The sequence below is a fragment of the Anguilla rostrata genome, chromosome 10, assembly GCF_018555375.3.
Source record: "Anguilla rostrata isolate EN2019 chromosome 10, ASM1855537v3, whole genome shotgun sequence".
Taxonomy (NCBI): Eukaryota; Metazoa; Chordata; class Actinopteri; order Anguilliformes; family Anguillidae; genus Anguilla; species Anguilla rostrata.
In genome coordinates this window covers 38,410,885-38,431,639 of record NC_057942.1, presented here as the reverse complement: position 1 = coordinate 38,431,639, position 20,755 = coordinate 38,410,885, and the positions used below count along the sequence as shown (strand labels likewise).

Here is a 20,755-nt window from a genome sequence, read left to right as displayed (position 1 = left end):
AGATTGTGAATATATATTAGTGTTTTAATATTCAGATATTCTTTATTATAGAGAGAGAGGAAAGCAGAGGCAGTTTTTTTTGTTGGAAGGGGGTGTTTGAATGTACAATCGCATTGAATCACTCCTCTCTCTCAACACAATTTTAAAATGTGAAAACACCCATGGTCTGCTGAGCGAGCGTATGTGACGTGGACTGCGCAGCTGCAGACTGAGGTAGACAGCAGTGTGTGTTACTGCACAGCTGGACTGATAGACTGCAATGTTACTGCACAGCTGGACTGATAGACTGCAGAGTGACTGCGTCGTTCGGCTGATAGACTAGGGGAGAGAAATGTGCTTGTGCTTTGACGCAGTTTCTCCCAAACTGGCAAAAATCCTTGAGTTGTTGCGACAGGCCTGTGAATATGATCGGCTGGGTCAAATTTGAAGAAAAGAAAAAAAAAATGGGAATGAAAATTGCATTATTAATGGAAAACATCTCGAGCTAGTGAATGCGGTGTTTGTTAATGCCCCCTTGAGGGATTGCTGCTCATTAGCCTTTGAGGCGGATGCCGGATCAAGCAAAGTTGTTGACAAGTTCTCTCCAAAGCCGACACACACACACATACACACACAAACTGTCTCTCACACACACACACGTGCACGCACACACACACACAAAATGCCAAACATGTTTTGAGGCGGTCGGCCTATCAGAACCCCCGCCCCACCCCCACTCCCGCCCCCCAGCTGTGCTGTTGGCTCTGGAATCTCTCCTGCTGAGTCGTGAGAACCCTTAACCCTGGCAACCCTTGTTAAGAACCTTGCTGAAATCTGAGCCAATCAGAGCCCACTTCAAATCAATTTCCCACACGACACCCGTCCTGCCACGTTCAAAGTATTTGTCATGCAGAGAGGACTTCAGGCTGTTGTCGAAATTGGGTGGGGGGGCGAGGGCGAGGGCGAGGGTGGGTGAGTGGTTCTGGTGAGGCGAGGGTCATTTTGGGTCACTTCACTTTCGGTGCTACTGCTGTTAAAAATATTTATTATTCATTTTTTTTGTATTTGTTGAGTGCTCTCTTCTTGAGCATCCTACAGGACAATCTGAGCAGGTACATTGCAGTAGGTGACTGTCAGGGGAGCTCATGCTATGGGGAATTGTATGACAGCTAGCCTTTTTGTAAATATACACAAAACATAAGTGTGAAAAACGACAATTTGCCATCTAGCTAACTGTAATTGTACATACAGCCTAAATTTAGCTGGGGAAATTTACCTAGAATTACTGACAAATATTCTTTCTTAAGCAAACCCAGGAAAAACTAAGTTTTGCTAACTCACTTCCCTCACACAACCCAGCTCTTCCTTATTTCCTGTCACATGACAGGAAGTTTTTTTCCAAGTCCATGTAGCAATGCATAGATCTACAGATACTAGACCAGCTGAGCATGGACTGATGACTTGTAGATGTTATTATATTTGCTCAGAGATCTAGACAATATTACACAGCAGGCAATGAATTTGCAAAAATATGGCAGTTAAAATTCAAACATTTGCTTTTCCTTTATGTGTCTTGCAAAGATTATTTCTGCTTTAGTTGCATCTCATATATAAATGAAATGAGAACAACTTTACGTGGTATGGTAGCTGCCTCATTTTGTTGATGGAGAGGTTTGGTGGGGTTGGGGGTGGGATTTTATTTGTCGTCATGGAAACATTCTTGGTGCTAAGTGCTGTGTTCTGAGTTGCCCTTCTCTGTGAATCTGCCCCTTTTAATATACTTTTTTTTCTGTTTTCTTTTTTGTTGGAGTGAGTTCAGACACTTAAGAACAGACAGCTGACGAGGTGAATGCTTCAATGACAGAGCCGTACAGCATGTAGCACAATGCTAGTACAGGCTGTAGCACAATGCTAGTACAGGCTGTAGCACAATGCTAGTACAGGCTGTAGCACAATGCTAGTACAGGCTGTAGCACAATGCTAGTACAGGCTTCACAAATTAATGCAGGTATAGCATGCTAAAATTGCATGACAATGATTATTATTGGAATGACACAATGCTAATTATTGGCATAACAATAGTAATTCATGATAGCAAATGCTAATTCATGGTTAGGAAATGCTAATCATGGCAAGCACATGCTAATCGGGCATTGCACAATGCTAATTCATGGCATAGCACAATGCTAATTCATGGCATAGCACAATGCTAATACAGGGCGTAGCGCAGAGCTATTGTGCAGTCTCTCTCTGCGTATGCGTGTCCGCGGTTGCCGGCGATTGGTCGTTCCAAATTGGGGTGGGAATCGAACGCGCTCAACCCTGCGTTAGGCGCAACGTTTTTAAGAGGGAGAAAAAGACAACCGTACGGAATAATTTAGAAAATTGTTTTGTGTTGGAAAGCACTGTCATGACATACATCAATGAAGAGTGCTCTTAGTGTCTTATATTGGCTTTAAAAAAAAAATACTTTTTATTTAAACTGTCACTTTAGTATCATAGTACCGTAGTTTTTTTTTCCTCTTCTGTGGTACATATTTTTATACGTATCATTGCATAATAGGGTGTATGCCATTAAAAAAAAAAAAACTTCCATTAGAGAGATTCTCGTCCTCTTCGTTTCATGTTCCCGCCTCTGCAATCCCTCATCAAACGGGAGGGAAGTGTGCCCGGGCGAAGGCGCGGGGATTCAGATTTGTGTTTTCGTCTCTTTTCCATTAATGGCGCCCGAGGCGACGCCCGCGATATGGCGGCGATTACTAGCGGAGGAGAACGGGCTTCAGATGTTCGTTTGAAGCCCCAAATTGGTTTTATTGGCATGTGGTCAAAAGCGGACGGCGGCAGATCGGCGTCAGCGTTCAATTTCAGGAGGCCGTGCGGGATGTCGAAGGAGGGGTGATTCGTGGATCAGAATACTGATGGCCGTTTATTTATTTTTTATTTTCGCATTTTTTCAGAAAATTCTATTCTCCCCTTTATTTGTTCCCTGTTTGGAACGTCCAGTCATCATATTTCCTGACGGTGGAGAGAGCGGCTTTATAAATGCCTTTTCAGTGCCTTCTGATCTGATCTGTATTCCAGAGGGATCGGATGCGCTTCCACCGATCTGTGCATGTTTCGCGCCCCCCGAAAGTTCGGTCGCGCCTTTTTTTTAAAAAGGCTTTTCACCCCATACCTCCTTTTAAATTGCTCCCATCTACCATTGATTTCCATGTTTGTTTTGGTTTCAGGCTTATCTCGTGGATTCTTTTTTCAGAATCCCCCGCATTTGGGGGATGATGCCTCCTTCTGGCAACCGTGGCGATTTGCCGCGGGGCTAAAGGCTAAGGGCGAAATGAGATGGGGAGCCATGGCGGGAACGGGGGCGGGGGCGGGGGCAGAGGGGGGTTAGAGTAAATGTTGCAGAGGAATCGCTGCGGCATCAGCTAATGGATCTGGGCCAGACATTACGGTATATATGTCACGCTGTTTGCACACGGCCCTTCACCTGGATTATGTAAATGGGAGTGGGGGCATTGTGCTCGGGTGTGCAGGTTGTTATCTGGGAGAGGCATGCGATGCTGAGACCGCAAGGCTCTGCCTGTTTGTGCCGCGCTCCCGTTCCATCGGGGGCTCAGCCACCGGCTTGGGAGGGGGGGGTTAAGCCCGCAAAATTCAAACGGCGCAACTTCTCGATCGCCCTGCTCTGTGGCTCCATTTCTCTCGCTCTCATTTTCTCATTCCCTCTATCCGTCATCCCTTGCTCCTTTTAGACTCTTCATCTTCTCCCTGCCCCATCTCCATCCATCTCGTTCCGTCTCTCTGTCCCTCCCTCTCTTGCCCTCCTTCTTCGTTCTATCTCTGTCCCTCCCTCTCTTGCCCTCCTTCTTCTTTCTGTCTCTCACTATCTCCCTCCTCTCTCTCTCCCCCCCCTTTCTCTCTCTCCATAAGGTGAACAGGAGTATAACGGCATAAAGTCATTAGTCTCATAAAAGCCTTTGGTGGTTCTAGCCACAGGTGATCCATGCTCCAGTCTCCTAGCAACAGCGCTTTCTCAGTAAGAGGCCAAAAATGTACACAAGGCAGGTTTCTGTCTCCCTCCAAAACCAGCGGGATTAAATTAGAAACCAGCCAATGAGGGGCCGGCCAAGCCAGAGGCAGCCCTCAAGAGTGCTGAGCTTCCTGCTGACTTTGTACACAAACACACACACACACACACACACACATACAGAAACACATACACACATAAACACACACACACACACACACACACACACATACAGAAACACATACACACATACACACACACACATAGAAACACATACACACATAAACACACACACACACATACATACACATAGACGCACATGTCCGAACACCACATAAAGACACACACACACACACACGCATGCACACAAGCCTCATAAACACACAAACGTGTGCTCACGCACTCAGTTTTGGAACTGGCATTTACGTATTTATTTATGTATTTATTCAATATTTCTTTTTGAGTTAAATCACATAGAATGCGGGTGAAGGCTTTTATACTCGCACATTAGATCCTGAGATCACGTTGGCTTTTCCCGCGCGATTATTTGTGCCCCAGCGTCTTTTTTTCACGGTTCGGTTTTTCCGAGAAGATGGCCGTGAAAGCCTCCCCAGCCGGCCGCGAGCCACGAGCCGCGAGCCGCTATCGTTTGGTACCGCCGGGCCGGTTCTGACCGGCGCCGTAAATTCTGCCCCCGCGGGGTCGTTCCTCGCGCGGCGGCTGAGACGGCGCGGCGGAGGACGGGGGCGTTCTTCCGTGGCGGGCCGGGGGGGCCCCTCCGCCTCTCTCTCTCTCGTCCGCTGTGCGCATTGGTTTCTACTTCCTGTGTGGTAGTGAGAAGGGAGGTGGGGCCGCTAGAGAGGTCATGTGACCCAGGTGGACGTGAGAGTGGGTGGTAATGGTGGAGGTATAGCAGAATGTCGGGAAGCCCCCTAACCCAGAGATCTTCATTCCTGGTCCTGGAGAGCCTGCTGGCTTTTGTTGTTGCTTGGCTCTTAATTGATCAATAAATGAAGTAGTTGATTACACAGTTGGCTCACCTCACCTGGTTTCTTGGGTCTGAATTGGTTGCAGATATTTAGGTGAGAACAATAACCATCAGACCCTGTGGCTCTCCAGGACCCGGAATGAAGGTCACAGCTCTGACCTTGCAGATTGAACCACAGTAGAATGTTTCATACATCTTGTCTTCAGCTGTCATTTTCACGCTGGCTAGGAAGTTAGCACCGGTGTCAGAACGCGTAAAGGATATGGGGGCAATTAACTCTTATTAAATTAAATCAGTGTGTGTAAACAGTTGGCGTGAAATGCAGAAATAGTGAGGACCTTCCTTGCTCACCTGTGCTACGAGGATGTGCGAGACTTCATGTTTATATCTGACAACATCTTCTTTTTTTTATATCTACGAGAAGCCCATTGTTATGCTAAATTGCCTGCATATCCATGTAATTACTGTGTCATTAGGGCTCCGTTGGCTGAGTTTGCATGGAGGGAGAGTTGATGAGATGACTCCGCTCTTGTTACCCACTCCCTGTAGTGCTGACTTCAGCCGTGACCCTAATTCCGAGCCCAAACCAGCTCCGTATCCACAGGAGCGTGTGAGCGTGCGCTCTGGTGCTTTTTTTAATTGCTATGTAATGCACTTCAATAGCACTTTAATCAAGAGCGTGAGCAAAGGGTGACGGTAGTTGGTAGTGTTTTTGTGTGTGGATGTATGTGTTGCTGTGGCTAAATTAGTGTGAAACAAAAGGCATTCAGTGCAGCCCAGGACCACACATACAGGCAAGCACACACACACACACACACACACACACACACACACACACACACACACAGATACACACACACACACACACACACACACACACACACACACACACACACACACACACCACACACACACACACACACGCACACACCACACCAGCACCACACACAGATACCCACACACGACACCACACACACTACACACACACACAGCACACACACACACACACACACACACACAATCACACATCACACACACAACACACAAGTACACACAACACAGAACACAACACAACACACACACACACACATACACACACACACACACACACACACACACACACACACACACACACACACACACACACACACACACTACACACACACACACACACACACACACACACACACACACACACACACACACACACACACACACACACACACACACACACACACACACACACACACACACACACACACACATCAGGTATAGTCAACAGTATAGTCACAGTCAAGCAGAAGCTGACACGGCTTCTCTACTCTATCTTTCCCTCCTATCCGAATCACCCGGTTTCTACTCCCACACCCCCTCCTCCACTAGCCCCATTCATCCTGGCCTACACGCCCCCCCCCCTTTCTCTGGGTGGTAAATTTTGGCGCTAAAACACGAGCAGCGGATAATCGCCTCCTCAGCTTCATCGGCACACCTGGCAGGGAGCGTGATGTCATCACACCGTAAATTTGCGGACGAGGCGTGTTGCTGCATAGGATCGTGGGATGGCCGGGAAAGGAGGGGATTGGTCTGTGTGTGCCCGTCCGCCTCTGCCTGACTTCACCTACAAGGCCGTCCCATCACTCAGAACAAAAAGACGTGCCAGGGCCTCATTGTATTCACGGGTGTGTGTGCGCGTCTGTGTATGTGTGTGTGTGTGTGTGTGTGTGTGCGCGTGCGCGCACACCTGCTTGTGTGGATGCCTTCATGCCTGTGTGCGTGTGTGTGTGTGTGCACGCGCCTGCTTCTGTGCATTCCTGCGTTCGTGTCTGTGTGTGTGTGTGTGAGAGAGAGAAAATGATATTGTGTGTGTGTGTGATCACACTGTACCGTGCTGTAAATGTTTCTGTGTGGAAAGTTGCAGAGCAGTACCCAGGCATGGATAAACATGCCCTGGAAAGGGTAAACAAATATCACACATCAGCACAAACATTCTCAACTTGTCTTCATGCCTGGCGGCACTTCTGGTGCAGAATGCCAACACAACCATTCATAGCTGGGATCAAAACGGTCCAGCCTGACTTCCTTAAAGAGCCGACGGGAGGCTCTGCCTTTGTGACGTCACAATGGTCACCAAGGCCACCGGCGCACGGAAGGTTTGAACTCAGGCCTGGGCTGGCCTCCATGAGTGATGTCACGCATTGCCATGGCCACTAGGCCAGGGCTGCCCATCCCTGTTCCTGGAGATTTACCGTCCATGTCGACTCTAACTCTAATCTTTCAGGCTCATTGACAGGTAGAATACGGAGCTGGATCTGCGATGCGATGAGAGCACACAGTGTTTCTCTGTGCTTTGCTCATGTGTGTGTGTGTGTGTGTGTCTTGCAGGGTAAAATGGTCAAAGGCATGGGAGGAGCCATGGACCTTGTCGCCAGCGCTGGAACCAAGGTGGTGGTTACCATGGAGCATTCCGCGAAGGTAGTCCCGACTCCAGCTGTCATCCGCGATTCGCGCTGTTTCCGTTATTTCACAGCCTTGACGGATGTAAAGCGCATAACTGGCAACCGGTCTTGTTAACCACGTAGGTTGGGTCCCCAGGTGGGACCCTGCTGTTCTGCAAAGTGCTTCAATTTGCTCAGTAAAATACCCAGCCGTATAAATAGATTATATTTTTAAAAAATATACGGTATACTGTGAGCTCCGTAAATCACTCTGGATAAGAGCGCCAGCTCAGAGACTGAATGTGATGCGGTGTTGCGGCAGTGTAGTGTAACGGGTAAGGAGCTGGACTTGTAACCCAAAGGTTGCAGGTTCGATTCCCAGGTTGGACACTGCCGTCGTACCCTTGAGCAAGTTACTTAACCGGCATCGCTTCAGTATATATATCCAAGAATGGATGCATTTAAAAATGTTTCTCTGGATAAGTGCGTGTGCTAAATGCCTGTAATGTGATGTAAATGTATTCGAGGTGCTGACACGGCTGTCTCCTGTTATGCTTGTGCTCACCATACAGTCATACGTTGGCCTTTGTCTCCTAATTATTCGCGCCCCCGCGCCCCTCCATTGTACGGCTGTGTGGCGACACAGCGGGCACTGAAACCCTGAAGCTGTACATGAGGCACATCTGAGTTGGCGTTCAGCGATGCCCCCCCCCCCACCCCACCCCGCCCGCGCAACCTGGGGCGCTAGCTGAGGCTAAGCTAAGCCTTCTAAGGTCTCTCCCAGAACACGGAGCTGAGGCTGCCTGACTGAGCTCCATTCAGTCTCTCAGGCAGTCACGCGGACTCAAGGATGCGCGGTACAGAGCGAGCGATTGTCTCCTGAGTTACCCCCCCGGTGGACTTTGCAGCACTGAACCGGGCCAGCGAATGAGACTGGGCTTTCCAGAGTGGGAGAACAGAACGAACGCAGGGCTTACGAGGACACCCTTTGTTTAGACGTTACGGTAATGTAGCGGTTTAAATAGCGCGATGCTCCTGCGGCTTAATCCAGCTCTCGGGCATCACCGGTTTTCAGTTGTAAGGGAGGGAATTAGGAATTATTAAAGCACCCAAAAATAACCCATTAAACTTTGGGAGAGAAGGACATAAAAAAAAAAGAAAAGAACGCTGGCTTTCATTGGCTGAGGCACAAAGTGGGCGGGGCTAAGACCCCGGCGGTTTTCGATTTGTCGGGTCACTGGAGTCCATCCGCGCTTCTCAGCGTTGTGACGTCAGCCGGTCGAAGCGCTGTCATCTTCCCCTCGGATATTTATGTGGATACCGTGGCGACAGCCGGGGGGGGGGGGTAGTGTGCAATTTAAAGAGCCGGTCGGAAAGGGAGCATAGATCACCCGGGAGACGGAATTACGGATGAGGAACGAGGGGCAGGAGGAGGGGGATGGATGGATGTGCTTTCATGGCAAGGTGTGGGTTGCTGCCACCACCTCTAAGAGGAAAACGACCGGGTGGCCAGATTGTGCACGTGCCTCCCCCACCCACCAGTCCTGGGGACATTTTAAAAGAAACGTTTTTTTTTCTCCCCAGTGTGATTGGCTTCACCGTGTACTTTTTATTTAGCTGCGTATTTCTTTGAAATTGAAGCGGAAACCTGAATGAGTGTTTTGTGAGCACACAAGCACTCAGGCACACACGCACACCACACACACACACAAACACACTAACATACACACACACACACACACACACACACACACACTCTCCAGTTTCCCCTGCTCTCCAGGAGCAGATGGTGCAGCAGGTGTCGGGTGGTTCCCCCCTGGTACCCTCTCTGACTCTTGGCCCCAGGCCTATCTGGCCCCCGTGTTTGGGGGCCTGGCCCTCTGACCCAAACTCTGCAGGCCCCTCGGAACTCCTGGGGGGGAGCTGTGGTTGGCACCCTTGAACAAATTGAAATTGCCACAGTAAATCTTCAGGAGTGTAAACGCAGTCAAGCCCTCTGATTTACCTGATACAATAAAATGCAGAGGAGTCTGGTTCTGGAGTCTGGTTCTAATCTTGTTGGATCCTGAGGTCGACATGAACCACAAAAATGGGTTGAGTTATCGTGTTTCGAGATTTCAGCCAATCATACCATTGTTTTGAGGGCAACGGTTGTTGATTGACGGCACATGGTTGCCCCACCCTTTTCTGGGGGGTGGGGGGGGGGGGCATGATGTAGCTGTACTCTGTTGTAATTAGCCTCAGTGCAGCTGACATGTTTGGGTGTGCTGAGGTTGGCGGGGGACACAGCAGAGAATGATCATGTGACCTTTGGCCCTGTGCTTCCAGGGGGGCGGACACAAGATCCTGGAGAAGTGCAACCTGCCGCTGACAGGGAAGCAGTGTGTGGATCGCATCATCACCGAAAAGGTAAGAGCGGTTAGCGCATTCTGACTCTAATCTCTGTGCCTCTCTGTTGGTCAGCAGACACACACGCAAATGAAAGAAAGATCTGAAAGAGTTTCTGCAGGGCCGGGGAGTGCTTGTGTGTGTTCACAGACTCATCACTTTTTTATGGCTTCCCCAGTAGTCCCCCCCCCTCAGTGGTGGGGGAAGTAAATCTCCCTCATCCCTCCTGGCAGGAAAATGGGGGGGTGATGGGGGGGTGTGATCGAGTGTCCCAACGCCTCGGCACGGGGAGGGGGGGAGAGAACCGGGAGCAAAGATCAGCGTTTGTTTTGACCATAATTTAATTGCAGCCTCCCTCCACGGACCCCGGCGTCTGATTTCATTTTCCAAAAACAAGAGCCTGGCGAAGACTTATTTTAACGCCGTTCTCGCTTCGGTTGCATGGTGTTCAGCTGTGTCAGAGACCGCGTTAGCCTCCACCGTCGCTCGCTGCTTGTTTTCTGAGGGGTTCCATCCTGTGGCCACCTCAGGAGTTCCTTTCTCACCTAAGTAGTAATGTTGTCATAACAGCGGCAAATTGCAGGTTTTTAAAGACATGCTTAATGCTTCCTGAACAACCCTCTTTTACTCCGCCCGCTTTTTTCTGATTGGCTGGACAGCAGCAGAACGGCTGTTCCTTTCCCTCTCGGAAAGCGAAACACTCGCCGTTCGGTACGGTTTCCCGTTTGAGTTGGAGGAACGGTGTCGGGAAGCAGTTAGAGGCGTGAGCTCTGAAGAATTTAAAGATGGAGCGTTTTAATCCCAGCTCGCGTGTTTTCCCCGGGGGGGGATAAGAAAAAAAAAAAATTCCAGCCGTAAGAGATCTGTCCACAGAATCTGTCAGACGCAGAGGCCCCGGTTTGCAAAGCAGATAAAGGGATAATGCGCCTTGCCACAGACGGTGAATTCTGCCATTAAGGGACGATGCCGTCGCGTTCCGACTCATTTTATTACACGCGCGAGCGGAAGCCGCCTGCCGCTCGTTTCCGTGGCAATGTGAGAGCGGCTCGTTTTCACGAAAAACATTTTCGGCCACTCTCCCGCTCCCCTGGATTAATCGTGAGCGATCGCGCCTCGGGGCGCTCGTTCCGGTCCTGAGCGGGACGCGTGCCGCGCGCTCGCCGCTAAACGGGAGCACGCCGCTGGGGCCCTGAAACCGAACGGAGGCGGTTCGGCGTCGGTGACGCTGACGGGACGTGTCCCGGCCGGACGGGAACGGTGGAGGACCGCGCCGGATCGCACGGAACAAACGAAGCGGAACGGCGCGTTCCGATTAGCCGGGGGGGGGCGTTTCACCTCGGGTCACACTTTTTTGATTGGTGTGGGGAGAGGAGAGAGAGAGAGACAGATAGAGAGGCAGAGAGAGAGAGAGAGGGAGAGAGAGCTCCCGTTCCTCGCCGACGGTTGCTATAGCGATCCAGCTCGCGGTTTCGCTTCGCTGGGTTCCTCCCGTTCCGAAGACAGATTGCGCTACACGCTCCGGACGGTGAATCTGGCCTGTCGACATTTAGAAAGGTTAACCCCGCCCTAGTCTCCCTGTGTCACGCCCCCGCCCTCCGCCGCCCCCCCCCCCCCTCTCTCAGCTCAGAGGCCGCTGGCCTTGCCCTCTGCCAGGTCATTACCTTCATTAGCTTTAGTGTTGCGAGGTTCTGCCCCTCTCCCCCCCCCCCCCCCCCCCCGCCCAGGCTTCCTGTCAGCGACAGGATCTGCCCAGCCCGGCACGGCGAGCGGATTTTCCCGCCCTTTCTCCGCGGCCCACCCGTCACAGAGCAGCGCCGAGCCGCGTTCCCGCCGTCCCCGGCTAAACGGAGGCTAATGTGCCAAGAGTTCGTTTTTTTTTTGTTGTTTTGTTTTTTTTCCCACTTCACTACATGTGTGCATTAGTTCACTGGATTTTCACAGAGGGAGCTGGAGCACGTGCTTGGTCTTTATATATATATTTTTTTAAAAAGCTATTTTTCCCTAAGCAAAGAGCTTATGCAAGTCTGCTTTTTAGCGTATTTTATTTCATCAAATAAACCCGCTAACTTGAAACCACTGTCCAAATGCGGGATAGAAGGCTAAGCATATAGGCTAGCTTGAGACTTTCTCATTGTTACTAATATCAGCTGCTAATGTGAACCAAGGTGGGTAACCAAACTGAATATGCGGTAAACTACCCAATGAGGGTGTCACTGAAAATGTATTATTTCACCAAAATTATAACTGTAAAATGGCCGAAAAATGACAGCAAAATGGCTGTCGTGGCTGAGTCGTTAGCCTCATTTTCGGTTTAAACCCCTCTCGCTGTCCCGTGTTCTCTCTGCGGTGTCCCCCGACTCCGGCAGCCTTCGAACCCGGGGCGGGCGGGCGGGCGGGTGGGCCACGCGATTATCGCGAAAACCCCGGCACCTGCGTTTCGCCCGCCCGCGAGCTCCCGCCATCCGTCCTTATCGCTCTCAGCCTCGAGAAAAAGAGAGAGAGAGAGAGAGAGAGAGAGTGGGGGAAAAAAAGGAAAATACATAAAACGGATTCAAGTTTAAATGTGAGGTTGAGAGAGAAAAAAAAACTGTCTGTAGAGTGGAGAGGAGAATCATAAAGTAACAGCTACTGAGAGAAAAAAGTGCCTCCACAGAACAGCCCAGCCAGAAGTAATTTGTGGAGAAATGTGACGGAAATATACTGATTTTTTCTCTTCAGGCGATATCCCAAATCTGGCTGTGACATTTCCTAAATCCGTACGTGCGTTTCCTTAATTGTACATTTTGTCCTGAGCTTTGCTCCGAGCTTAATATGGATTTTTTTTTTGCGGGTGTTGCCAGTTGATAAATCGCACCTGCGTGTGAATTGTCCACACGTTCTCATGTGTCGGCATGTTTGTGCCATTTTGGAGCCGGGCTATCTCTCAGTGAGATTTTATTTACGGTTTTATTAATTTATTTTGTTTTTAGTTTTTTGTAGTTAAGACACGGTGTCTTTCTCCTGCTGTTTCTCGCCGTGGATTTCCAAGCGTCGCTTATTCGTTGATAAGGGTGTCGTTCAGATTTGTGAATTAAAAAAAAAACCTATAAACTCGATAACGGGGGCTTGTTCACCTGTGAATAAGACTGCCCCCCCCCCCCAACACCGCTCTCTTCTGAAGCAGATAGCCCCCCCCCCGGGTGACGTCAAACCGACGCCCGTGTTCAGTCGCCATCGCGGTCAAACCTGATTACCGCGAAGCAGACACGGCGAGAGCTGAGCTCGGGCACGCGGGGTCCGCTCCCGCCCGCGGGGTTGCCGTGGACGCTGCCGCGCTCCGCTCGCCCGAGCCCACCCCGAAAATCGCAACAACAAACTGACCTTTACCCACGCCGCCGTTCGCCCAGCAGCATTTACCGAGCCGTCCTGTATCGGCGTTATTAACGCTGTTTTATCGCGCGTGAACACGTGCCTCGTGTTTGTAATGCATTAGCACTGACCAGAGCAAGAAGAAACGGTGAGGAGTACCGGAGAAAGAAAACGAAGAGCTCCGTAATTTGATTGGCCGAGAGGCGAGGCAGAAAGGGGCGGCGTCTGCTTTCCGGAGCAGACGGAGGCCTGGCGTTCTGCGTCCCGTGGCCGTTTTCCGAATGGCGGGCGCGGCCTCATTTGTTGGGATGGCTGTACCGTCATGCATGGCTACCTCTCGCTCTCTCTCTCTCTCTTTCTCTCTCTGTCTCTCTCTGGCTCTCTCTCTCTCTCTCTCTACCTGCCTCTCTCTCTGTCTACCTCTCTCGTTCTCTGCCTCTCTCTCTCTGCCTCTCTGTCTTTATCTCTCTCTGCCTCTCTCTTTCTCTCTCTCTCTATCTCTCTCTCCCTCTCTCTCTCTGTCTGCCTCTCTCTTTCTCTCTCTCTCTCCCTCTCCCTCCCCCTCTCTCTCTCTCTCTCCCCCCCCCCCCTCTAACCGAGAGGAGGAAGCGCGCTCGCCGTCCTCGCGATGGCGGTGTGATGTAACGCGGTTCCTCTCGCGCTGACGGGCCTGAGCCTGCCCCGTGGAGGCCGGACGCGAGCGGGACCGGCGTGGAGCTGGGTCCGATCCCACGGCCCCCGCGACTCGGACCCGATCCGCCCCTTAGCTGCCGAGCCGGCTCTGCCGCTGTGCCGCAGGATCTCTGCAGGTCGTCCTGAGCGCCAGCATCTGCCCGACAAATAGGGGAATAACGGCAGGTTTAGGCTGTGCGGTGAGCTTCAGTGCCTGAGCATCTGTGTTCACCCTCTGCATGGGCACTGCCTTCCTGATAACCTGGGGAGATGAGCCAGGAGTCTTACGCATACACCCCAGAAGGTCCTGGTGTGAGTCAGTGTCGTACTAGGAAATAAAGAATAAAATATTGCAGCCTTGCATATGCTCCGATGACTTAAGCAGCAGTTTGAAGTTTGAATTTTATTTTATCTGGCAGTTAATGACCCGTAGGTCTTCATCTAAATAATTTGGCCGAAGCAGCAGCATTAACATACCGCCAAAAACAGCCAAATATCCCAGGGGGAACATTCTGCTCCGCCATCAGTACCACACACTGCCTGGTGACCTCACAAGGCTGCGTGATTGCCGCACTACATTTCCCATAATGCCTTTCAGTCAGTCGTGGGTTCTGGAGTGGCGCAGCCGATGCAGGCGCTTGTTCCGATCGCAGTCTGGGCCCCAGGGCCAAAACGAACAAGGTCTGCTTCGTGTCTTGTGGAGTACAGGGGGAAAGGGGTATAATTCAAGTCACGCAGGGGTGCTATTTTCGTGAATTTTAATTTATTTAAGTCGTCAGCCTCTTCTGAGTAAAAGCAGCAAAGTCTCACGTAACAGGAAAGAGTCACTGAAGCACCTTTCTTTCTTCGTAAATTTAATTTCAGACAAGGCTGGGGTGATGGATCGGGAAACCGACCTTCATTTGCAGGCCTCCTTACCTAATTGAAGATCAATAGTCATATTCATCATTAATCTGTATTTATTCTTCTTGCACAATGTGCGTAATCTGGCGCTGACGCATTAGGTGTAGAGTTATGGCTTTTTTATCGTCCTGTTTTTTTTTTTGTCTTGTGCTCTAAAGCCGGTTTTTTAAATCGCGTATTTCAGTGCGTAGGAGTCGCCACTGCATCGATGCTCGGGCCCGTGCACACCGAACAGGACCAGAAAGGAGGGAAACAGCCGGAGAGACTGGGAGGAATCGACAAGCGTGGTCGTGTTCGCAAAGAAACCTACCGTTCTCTCTCTTTCTCTCGTTCTCTTTCTCTCTCTGTCTCTCTGTGAAATATGAAATTGGAAACAGCATTACCAGTGTTCTGCTGCCCACCCCCCCCCACCACCCCCCCACCTCCAGTAATCCCCCGCCCCCACCCCAGCCCGCCCCCGCTTGGTGAAATCTGGTTATCGTTTCCAATATGCCTTCATAAACCCCTCAATCCCCCCCCTTGCCACCTTCTCTCTTCACATGGGCTGCATTCTCAATTAGTTGTACAAACGTAAATAAGGGCAGCGTTTGATAGAAAGCAGCGCCGGCTGCATTAAACTACTTCTCTGGCTGATAAAGTCCGAGCGCGTGTAATGAGAATCTGGGAGTAATTCAATCTGTGTGCCATCCTTAATGCGCTCCATTTATCATTAAAGGCCTGCAATCCGCAAACCGTAATCCCTTAAAAAAAAAAAAAAACAACGTTTAAATCCCAGCAAAGCAGATCTTGATCGTCACTTTAATTTAGGGGGAAAAGGGTCAATTGGAGCAAAAATCGCATTAAAAGCGTCACGTTTCTTTGGGGAACTTGCGTCGTATTTTTAGATCGTGTTTTCTGAGTTGTGCTCGGGTTCGCTGCGATACTCGTTAGCTTCCACCAGCAGAGCTCCGGGCTATTTTACATAACTTAAACGCAACCGATTTTTATCAGTGTTCAGCTGAGTGATTACTGATGTTGACTCACCAAGCCGCGTTTGTGAAGGGGGAAAAAAATGAACGCTTAACATATACTTGGGAGTCGATGTTGAGGACGGATTGTCGATCGTGTCCAGACCACAGTCCCCCTCCCCCGCACGGCGAGGCGGCCATTCCAGTTCCAAAAATGGAGGAACTCCAGAAATGATGGCAGAACATGAACAAACACCTCATTTTCCCTCAAGCCAAAGGCCAGGATCTGGACTGCCCCTTTGAGTGGGGCAGTTCGCCCGAACTGCTTCAGGAAATGTCCGACTCCATAGCTGCTGTCTGTGTCAGAATAAAAGTACGGTTGGGTGAGCTGCCCAGGGCGAGGATTTCTACTGAGCCGTTCAATTAATGAGTGTTATGATATGGAAACTCTTGGGGGCTGGCTTTAGAGATTCATACTGGGCCGGTGTTCATATTCTGGGTTAAATAGCCCCCCCCCCAGAGCCGGTGGTTCAGCCCATCGTGGCTCTACTCCCCTAACGAGCTCCAGCAATGCTAGCGAGACTGTGTCACTCACAGCGGGCCCTCCTGATGACGGACAGGAGAGAAAATGGCCTCTCTCACCACCCCCCCCCCCCCCCCCCCAAAAAAAAAACCAACTTCAAGTCAGAACGAGCGACCGCAATTATTTTGGGAATCGGTTCAGGCAATGAGAGGACACCGTGTTCATGTTCCAGAAAATCGTAACTGAGCTTCGACTGCGTATCTGCTCACATATTTGTCCTTAACTTTGTCCTGCAAAGAGATAAGTAAAAACCATGCATTTCTCCAGGAGAGAAACGGTTGTGTTCAGCGTCCTATCTTGTCCACCTCCTTTAGGCCCTTGCTGGGGCATGAGAGCGGGGGTGGGGGGTGGGGGGGGTGGTGGGGGACGAGGGCGAGTTTCAAGGGTACACCTGGCTGCTCTCGAAAAGATGATAAATGTTAGCGGCTAGTGCGTTAGCGGGGGGAAAAGGCGCGATCGCACTCAGTCAAACATGCTTTCCCGCTGTTTCAGTCCTTTCCTAGAAACACCGGCTGCTCTTTGCGTCTCAACGGTCCTTTTAATTAGCAGCCCAGTTCAGCGCTAAAGCTGTGCCTGAATTTTTTTTTTTCCATTTCTTTTTTTTTTTTAGCTTTGGCTAAACTGTTTCACCTCAAGGGAGCCTGTTGGGCTGCTTAAGCTTGAAAATGAATGAAACACTGCTTTTTTTTTTCCTGGGCTCTTCTCCAGATAATTTTTTTATTATGTATTATTATTATTATTTCCTTAGGATTTTTGTAATCAGGACACTATTGCGTTAAATTCATTCATTTTTTTTTTTTTGGTCAAAGCATTTTCAAGTGAAACGAATGAGCAGATGGAAAAAATAATTGAGCTATGCAAACGAGGTGGAATCATGGTGGGATTCAAACCCGCAAGTTCTCGGTTTCCTTGGCCCCTCACACGGGTGGGGGGGGGGGGGAGCTATCGTATTGACGCTTTTTTCCTCGTTCCCGCTCCAGGCCGTCTTCGACGTGGACCAGAGCAAAGGCCTCACCCTGATCGAGGTGTGGGAGGGGCTAACGCCCGATGACATCAAGAAATGCACCGGTACCGATTTTGAGGTGAGTGTGGGGATGTGTGAGACTCGTATCTCCCTTTCCCACTGTGGAGCTGGAACCAGGCTAGCTCATTACACCCCTTTACCTCTGTAGAGCTGGAACCAGGCTGGCTCATTATACCCCTTTCCCACTGTGGAGCTGGAACCAGGCTGGCTCATTGTACCCCTTTCCCACTGTAGAGCTGGAACCAGGCTGGCTCATTTATACCCCTTTCCCACTGTGGAGCTGGAACCAGGCTGGCTCATTATACCCCTTTCCCACTGTGGAGCTGGAACCAGGCTGGCTCCTTATACCACCTTCTATTTTTTGACTGTTGTGCTATTTCCTGCATGATAATCATTTTTCATAAAAATGCATTTATATGGAACAGTTTCAAGAGAAACAATGTTCTGTACTGTGAAATTGAAGTGCTAAGTTATGTGTTTTGTCTGGGTAATAATGCTGATCATTCTTTCTTTTCTCCATTCTCTTCTCTCAAACAGGTATCTCCGAACTTAAGACAGATGCAACAAATCTAAATGTTCAGGAACGAACAAACTTTTCATTTTTATTTGAAACGGTACGAACGCCAAGTTCCCAGTCATTATCAAAACGAACAAAGTGAAGAAATCATAAACATTTCCGCTGCCTCTGTACGTCTGTGAATGGAAATGTGTCAGAAATGATCGAGGCATCTTACGCAGCATTCTCATTACTCAAACTGACTGAGACCGAGAGAAACATCTAGAAGGCTGATCATGCCTGTGGGGGTAAGATATGTATTAAGCGCTCTGCGGTCGAAATTATATCGGGAATGGATCTTGTCTGCTCCGGTGGGTAGTGCCGAAATGAATCCCCGTCTGTGACATTTCAAGCCCAGCTCTTATTGGGTTTTAATTTAGTTTTTAGTTTACCTTTTTTCGTTTGAAACGGAATTAGAGTATGTGCTATTGTTTTAAGTTATTACTCGCACGTGCTCACTGAGACACACACATTGGCCTGTCGGTGGTAACACTTTGAAGCCTTACCTTTCCCGTTGGTGCCCTTTGCGTGTTCTGTTCTTCCTTTGTAAATAAATATGTGCGGTTCATAAAAATCATTGTATTTGTATTGTATTTTTAATTGAAAGTTTGAGATACAGATTGACTTGGTCATGTGTGTTTTTGTGTGTGTGTGTGTGTGTGGGGGGGGGGTACGATTTATATATATTATATTTCTTTCAAATGTTTTACACATTTCTGTGGTAGCACACTTTGTAATCTAGGAAGGATGCATATTTTAGCCGGGAATTGTGTAATGAGGACACGAATGTCGTACAAAGATGTTTTTATGTTTTCCATAAAATTGTGAGTCTGCGTCAAACAACAAATAGTGTGATTTCATAGAAGAATGAAATGCATAACTGCAATGCATAACTCTCCAGAATCCCACGTGTATCTGTATCTAGTTATCTGGTAACTAGGAGCTATAGGAGTGGACTTCATTTATCCACGCCCAGTTTGTATTGGAATGGGAAGTGCAGGAATTGGATATCTGTTAACTTCTGTTGCTTAGTAACAGTCTGATGATTCGCGCAGCGTAGCACTTGTGCGCGTATCCCCATCTTGGAACAAACCCGTTAACGGCCATCAAAGCTTAACGGGCGTCTCGTGAACGGACTGGTAACTTCCGTTTGCGTTCCCCATCATTCGTTCTTTTTTATCTACTTGTATGCTTGAGAAGGGCGATAATGTTTTGGCCTTGGGCGTGCACTTGGATGCTATTAATTTTCGCGGGGTTGTAAAACAGAAATTCTTTACAGTATTCTTATCTGTCGTTCAGTCATCAAGACTGGTGCAACAGTTTAGCAATAGGCCCGTCTCTACTCTCTTGTGTCGGCTCGAGACACCTGGTACTTCGCCCATTTTATTTCATTGTGTTTATACATACTTTCCCGAGCTGATCAGCTGTTATTTCGGTTCGGCGCTTGATTGATGCCTACTATCCCATAAGGTGCCCTCTGGCTTTCGGCTTAACAGTAGCCAAGACAAGACCCGTGGATCTGCCAGAACGGAAACGCAGGGAGGCGGCAAACTGCCTGCGCACACATGCCGGGCGGCCTCAGGCGGGAGAGATAATGCGTAGTCTCGCGCCGCCTGTGCTAGCTCCGACAACGCCACTCGCACTGTGGGAGAACAGCTGACTGACTGCTCAATAAATTTCCTATAAACCCGCTAGAAATAGATGCACGACGGGAGATGCTGTGCGTATTTCCAATCCGGATTTTTTTCTCTCTTTTTTTGCAAGTATTACCATTTTTACCTATTCATTGAACATGTATGAATGTTCTGAACACTGAACCTTTCATAAATGCTTCGAAATCTGGTGAGCAGAAATAATTGAAATACTGGACAGGTCTTTGGGCTTCAAGTGAATAGCCTTATTCTATGCATAGGCGACAAGGGCAGACGCCTCGTGCACAATCTGTCTGGGAGGTGGGAAGCGAAGGGAAAAATGTACCACCCCCCCCCCCCCCGCCCCGCAATCGAAAGGCTAGAGCCATGCCTGTCTGAAAGCCTAAACTGCTCCTTTTTAACAGTGTCTACTGCAGTGTAAGCACCTGTTTCCTCACTGAAGTGAACTGAGCAGCCACATTTTCTACATACAGGTTATAAACAATGGATAGAGTCATTGAATTCAATGTAGAATACCAAGGTGATTTAACAAGCAAAGAATGTAGACTGACATCAGCGATTTAAGACGTATGTATTAATGAAAGTCATTGGTGAGTTATCTGTAAAACCTTGAATGAAACACGCCTATCTACATGAAAGAAAATATGAGTTGTAATCTATTCAGCTAGACATAAAGCTTAACCCCAGACCCCCAATTGAGCATCCATGTCACTAGAATACTGTTCCGCCGTTATTTCGGTGTCCATATACGATGCCAGTCACGGACGAAACCGCTAAACTGGCAAACGCACAGCCTCGAGCACAATGTTAATAGTTCAGATCCCAAGGAGTATACCTGTGGGTTGTACCTACAAGGTACTCGGAATGTTGACTGTTTGGGAAGCTGGTGCCCGCTGGGTGGTGCTTGAGGAGCCCAGAAAATAAATTGGTGCGCCGAACAGGCGCGAGCCTGAAGGCAATATATTTCAGAACCATCGGCGTGGACAGCGCCAGCCGCGGCCGGGTACGAAGAAAGTGGAGGCGGGCAATTACTGCACACGAAGGAAACAAATGTGCGCGTGCATGCAGCAGAGAAAGGTAGTCCGCTTCATTTCTATAGTCGTGTCTCATCCTTCGCACAACGAATTTCCATTCATAGATACCTCTTAAAAAGCATCAAATGAACTCTCGCGTCTGTATGCTTGACACAGCAAGCCCCCCCCCCCCCCTCCTCCAAAGTGTTTAGTAAAACCGTGTTTTTTCCACTGTCAGTG

General features: G+C 49.3%; 1 protein-coding gene across 1 annotated transcript in view; it reads left to right on the top strand.

Annotated features, from left to right (window-relative positions):
- oxct1a (3-oxoacid CoA transferase 1a) overlaps positions 1 to 18,427 on the top strand; it is a 54,174-nt gene extending 35,747 nt beyond the window's left edge. Inside the window, exons 14-17 of the mRNA XM_064296932.1 lie at positions 7,377 to 7,466; positions 9,758 to 9,838; positions 17,251 to 17,352; positions 17,832 to 18,427. Of these exons, the coding sequence (XP_064153002.1) occupies positions 7,377 to 7,466; positions 9,758 to 9,838; positions 17,251 to 17,352; positions 17,832 to 17,867 (309 nt within the window). The 3' untranslated portion in view covers positions 17,868 to 18,427. The remainder of the gene's footprint in view (positions 1 to 7,376; positions 7,467 to 9,757; positions 9,839 to 17,250; positions 17,353 to 17,831) is intronic.
- Positions 18,428 to 20,755: the final 2,328 nt, after the last annotated feature.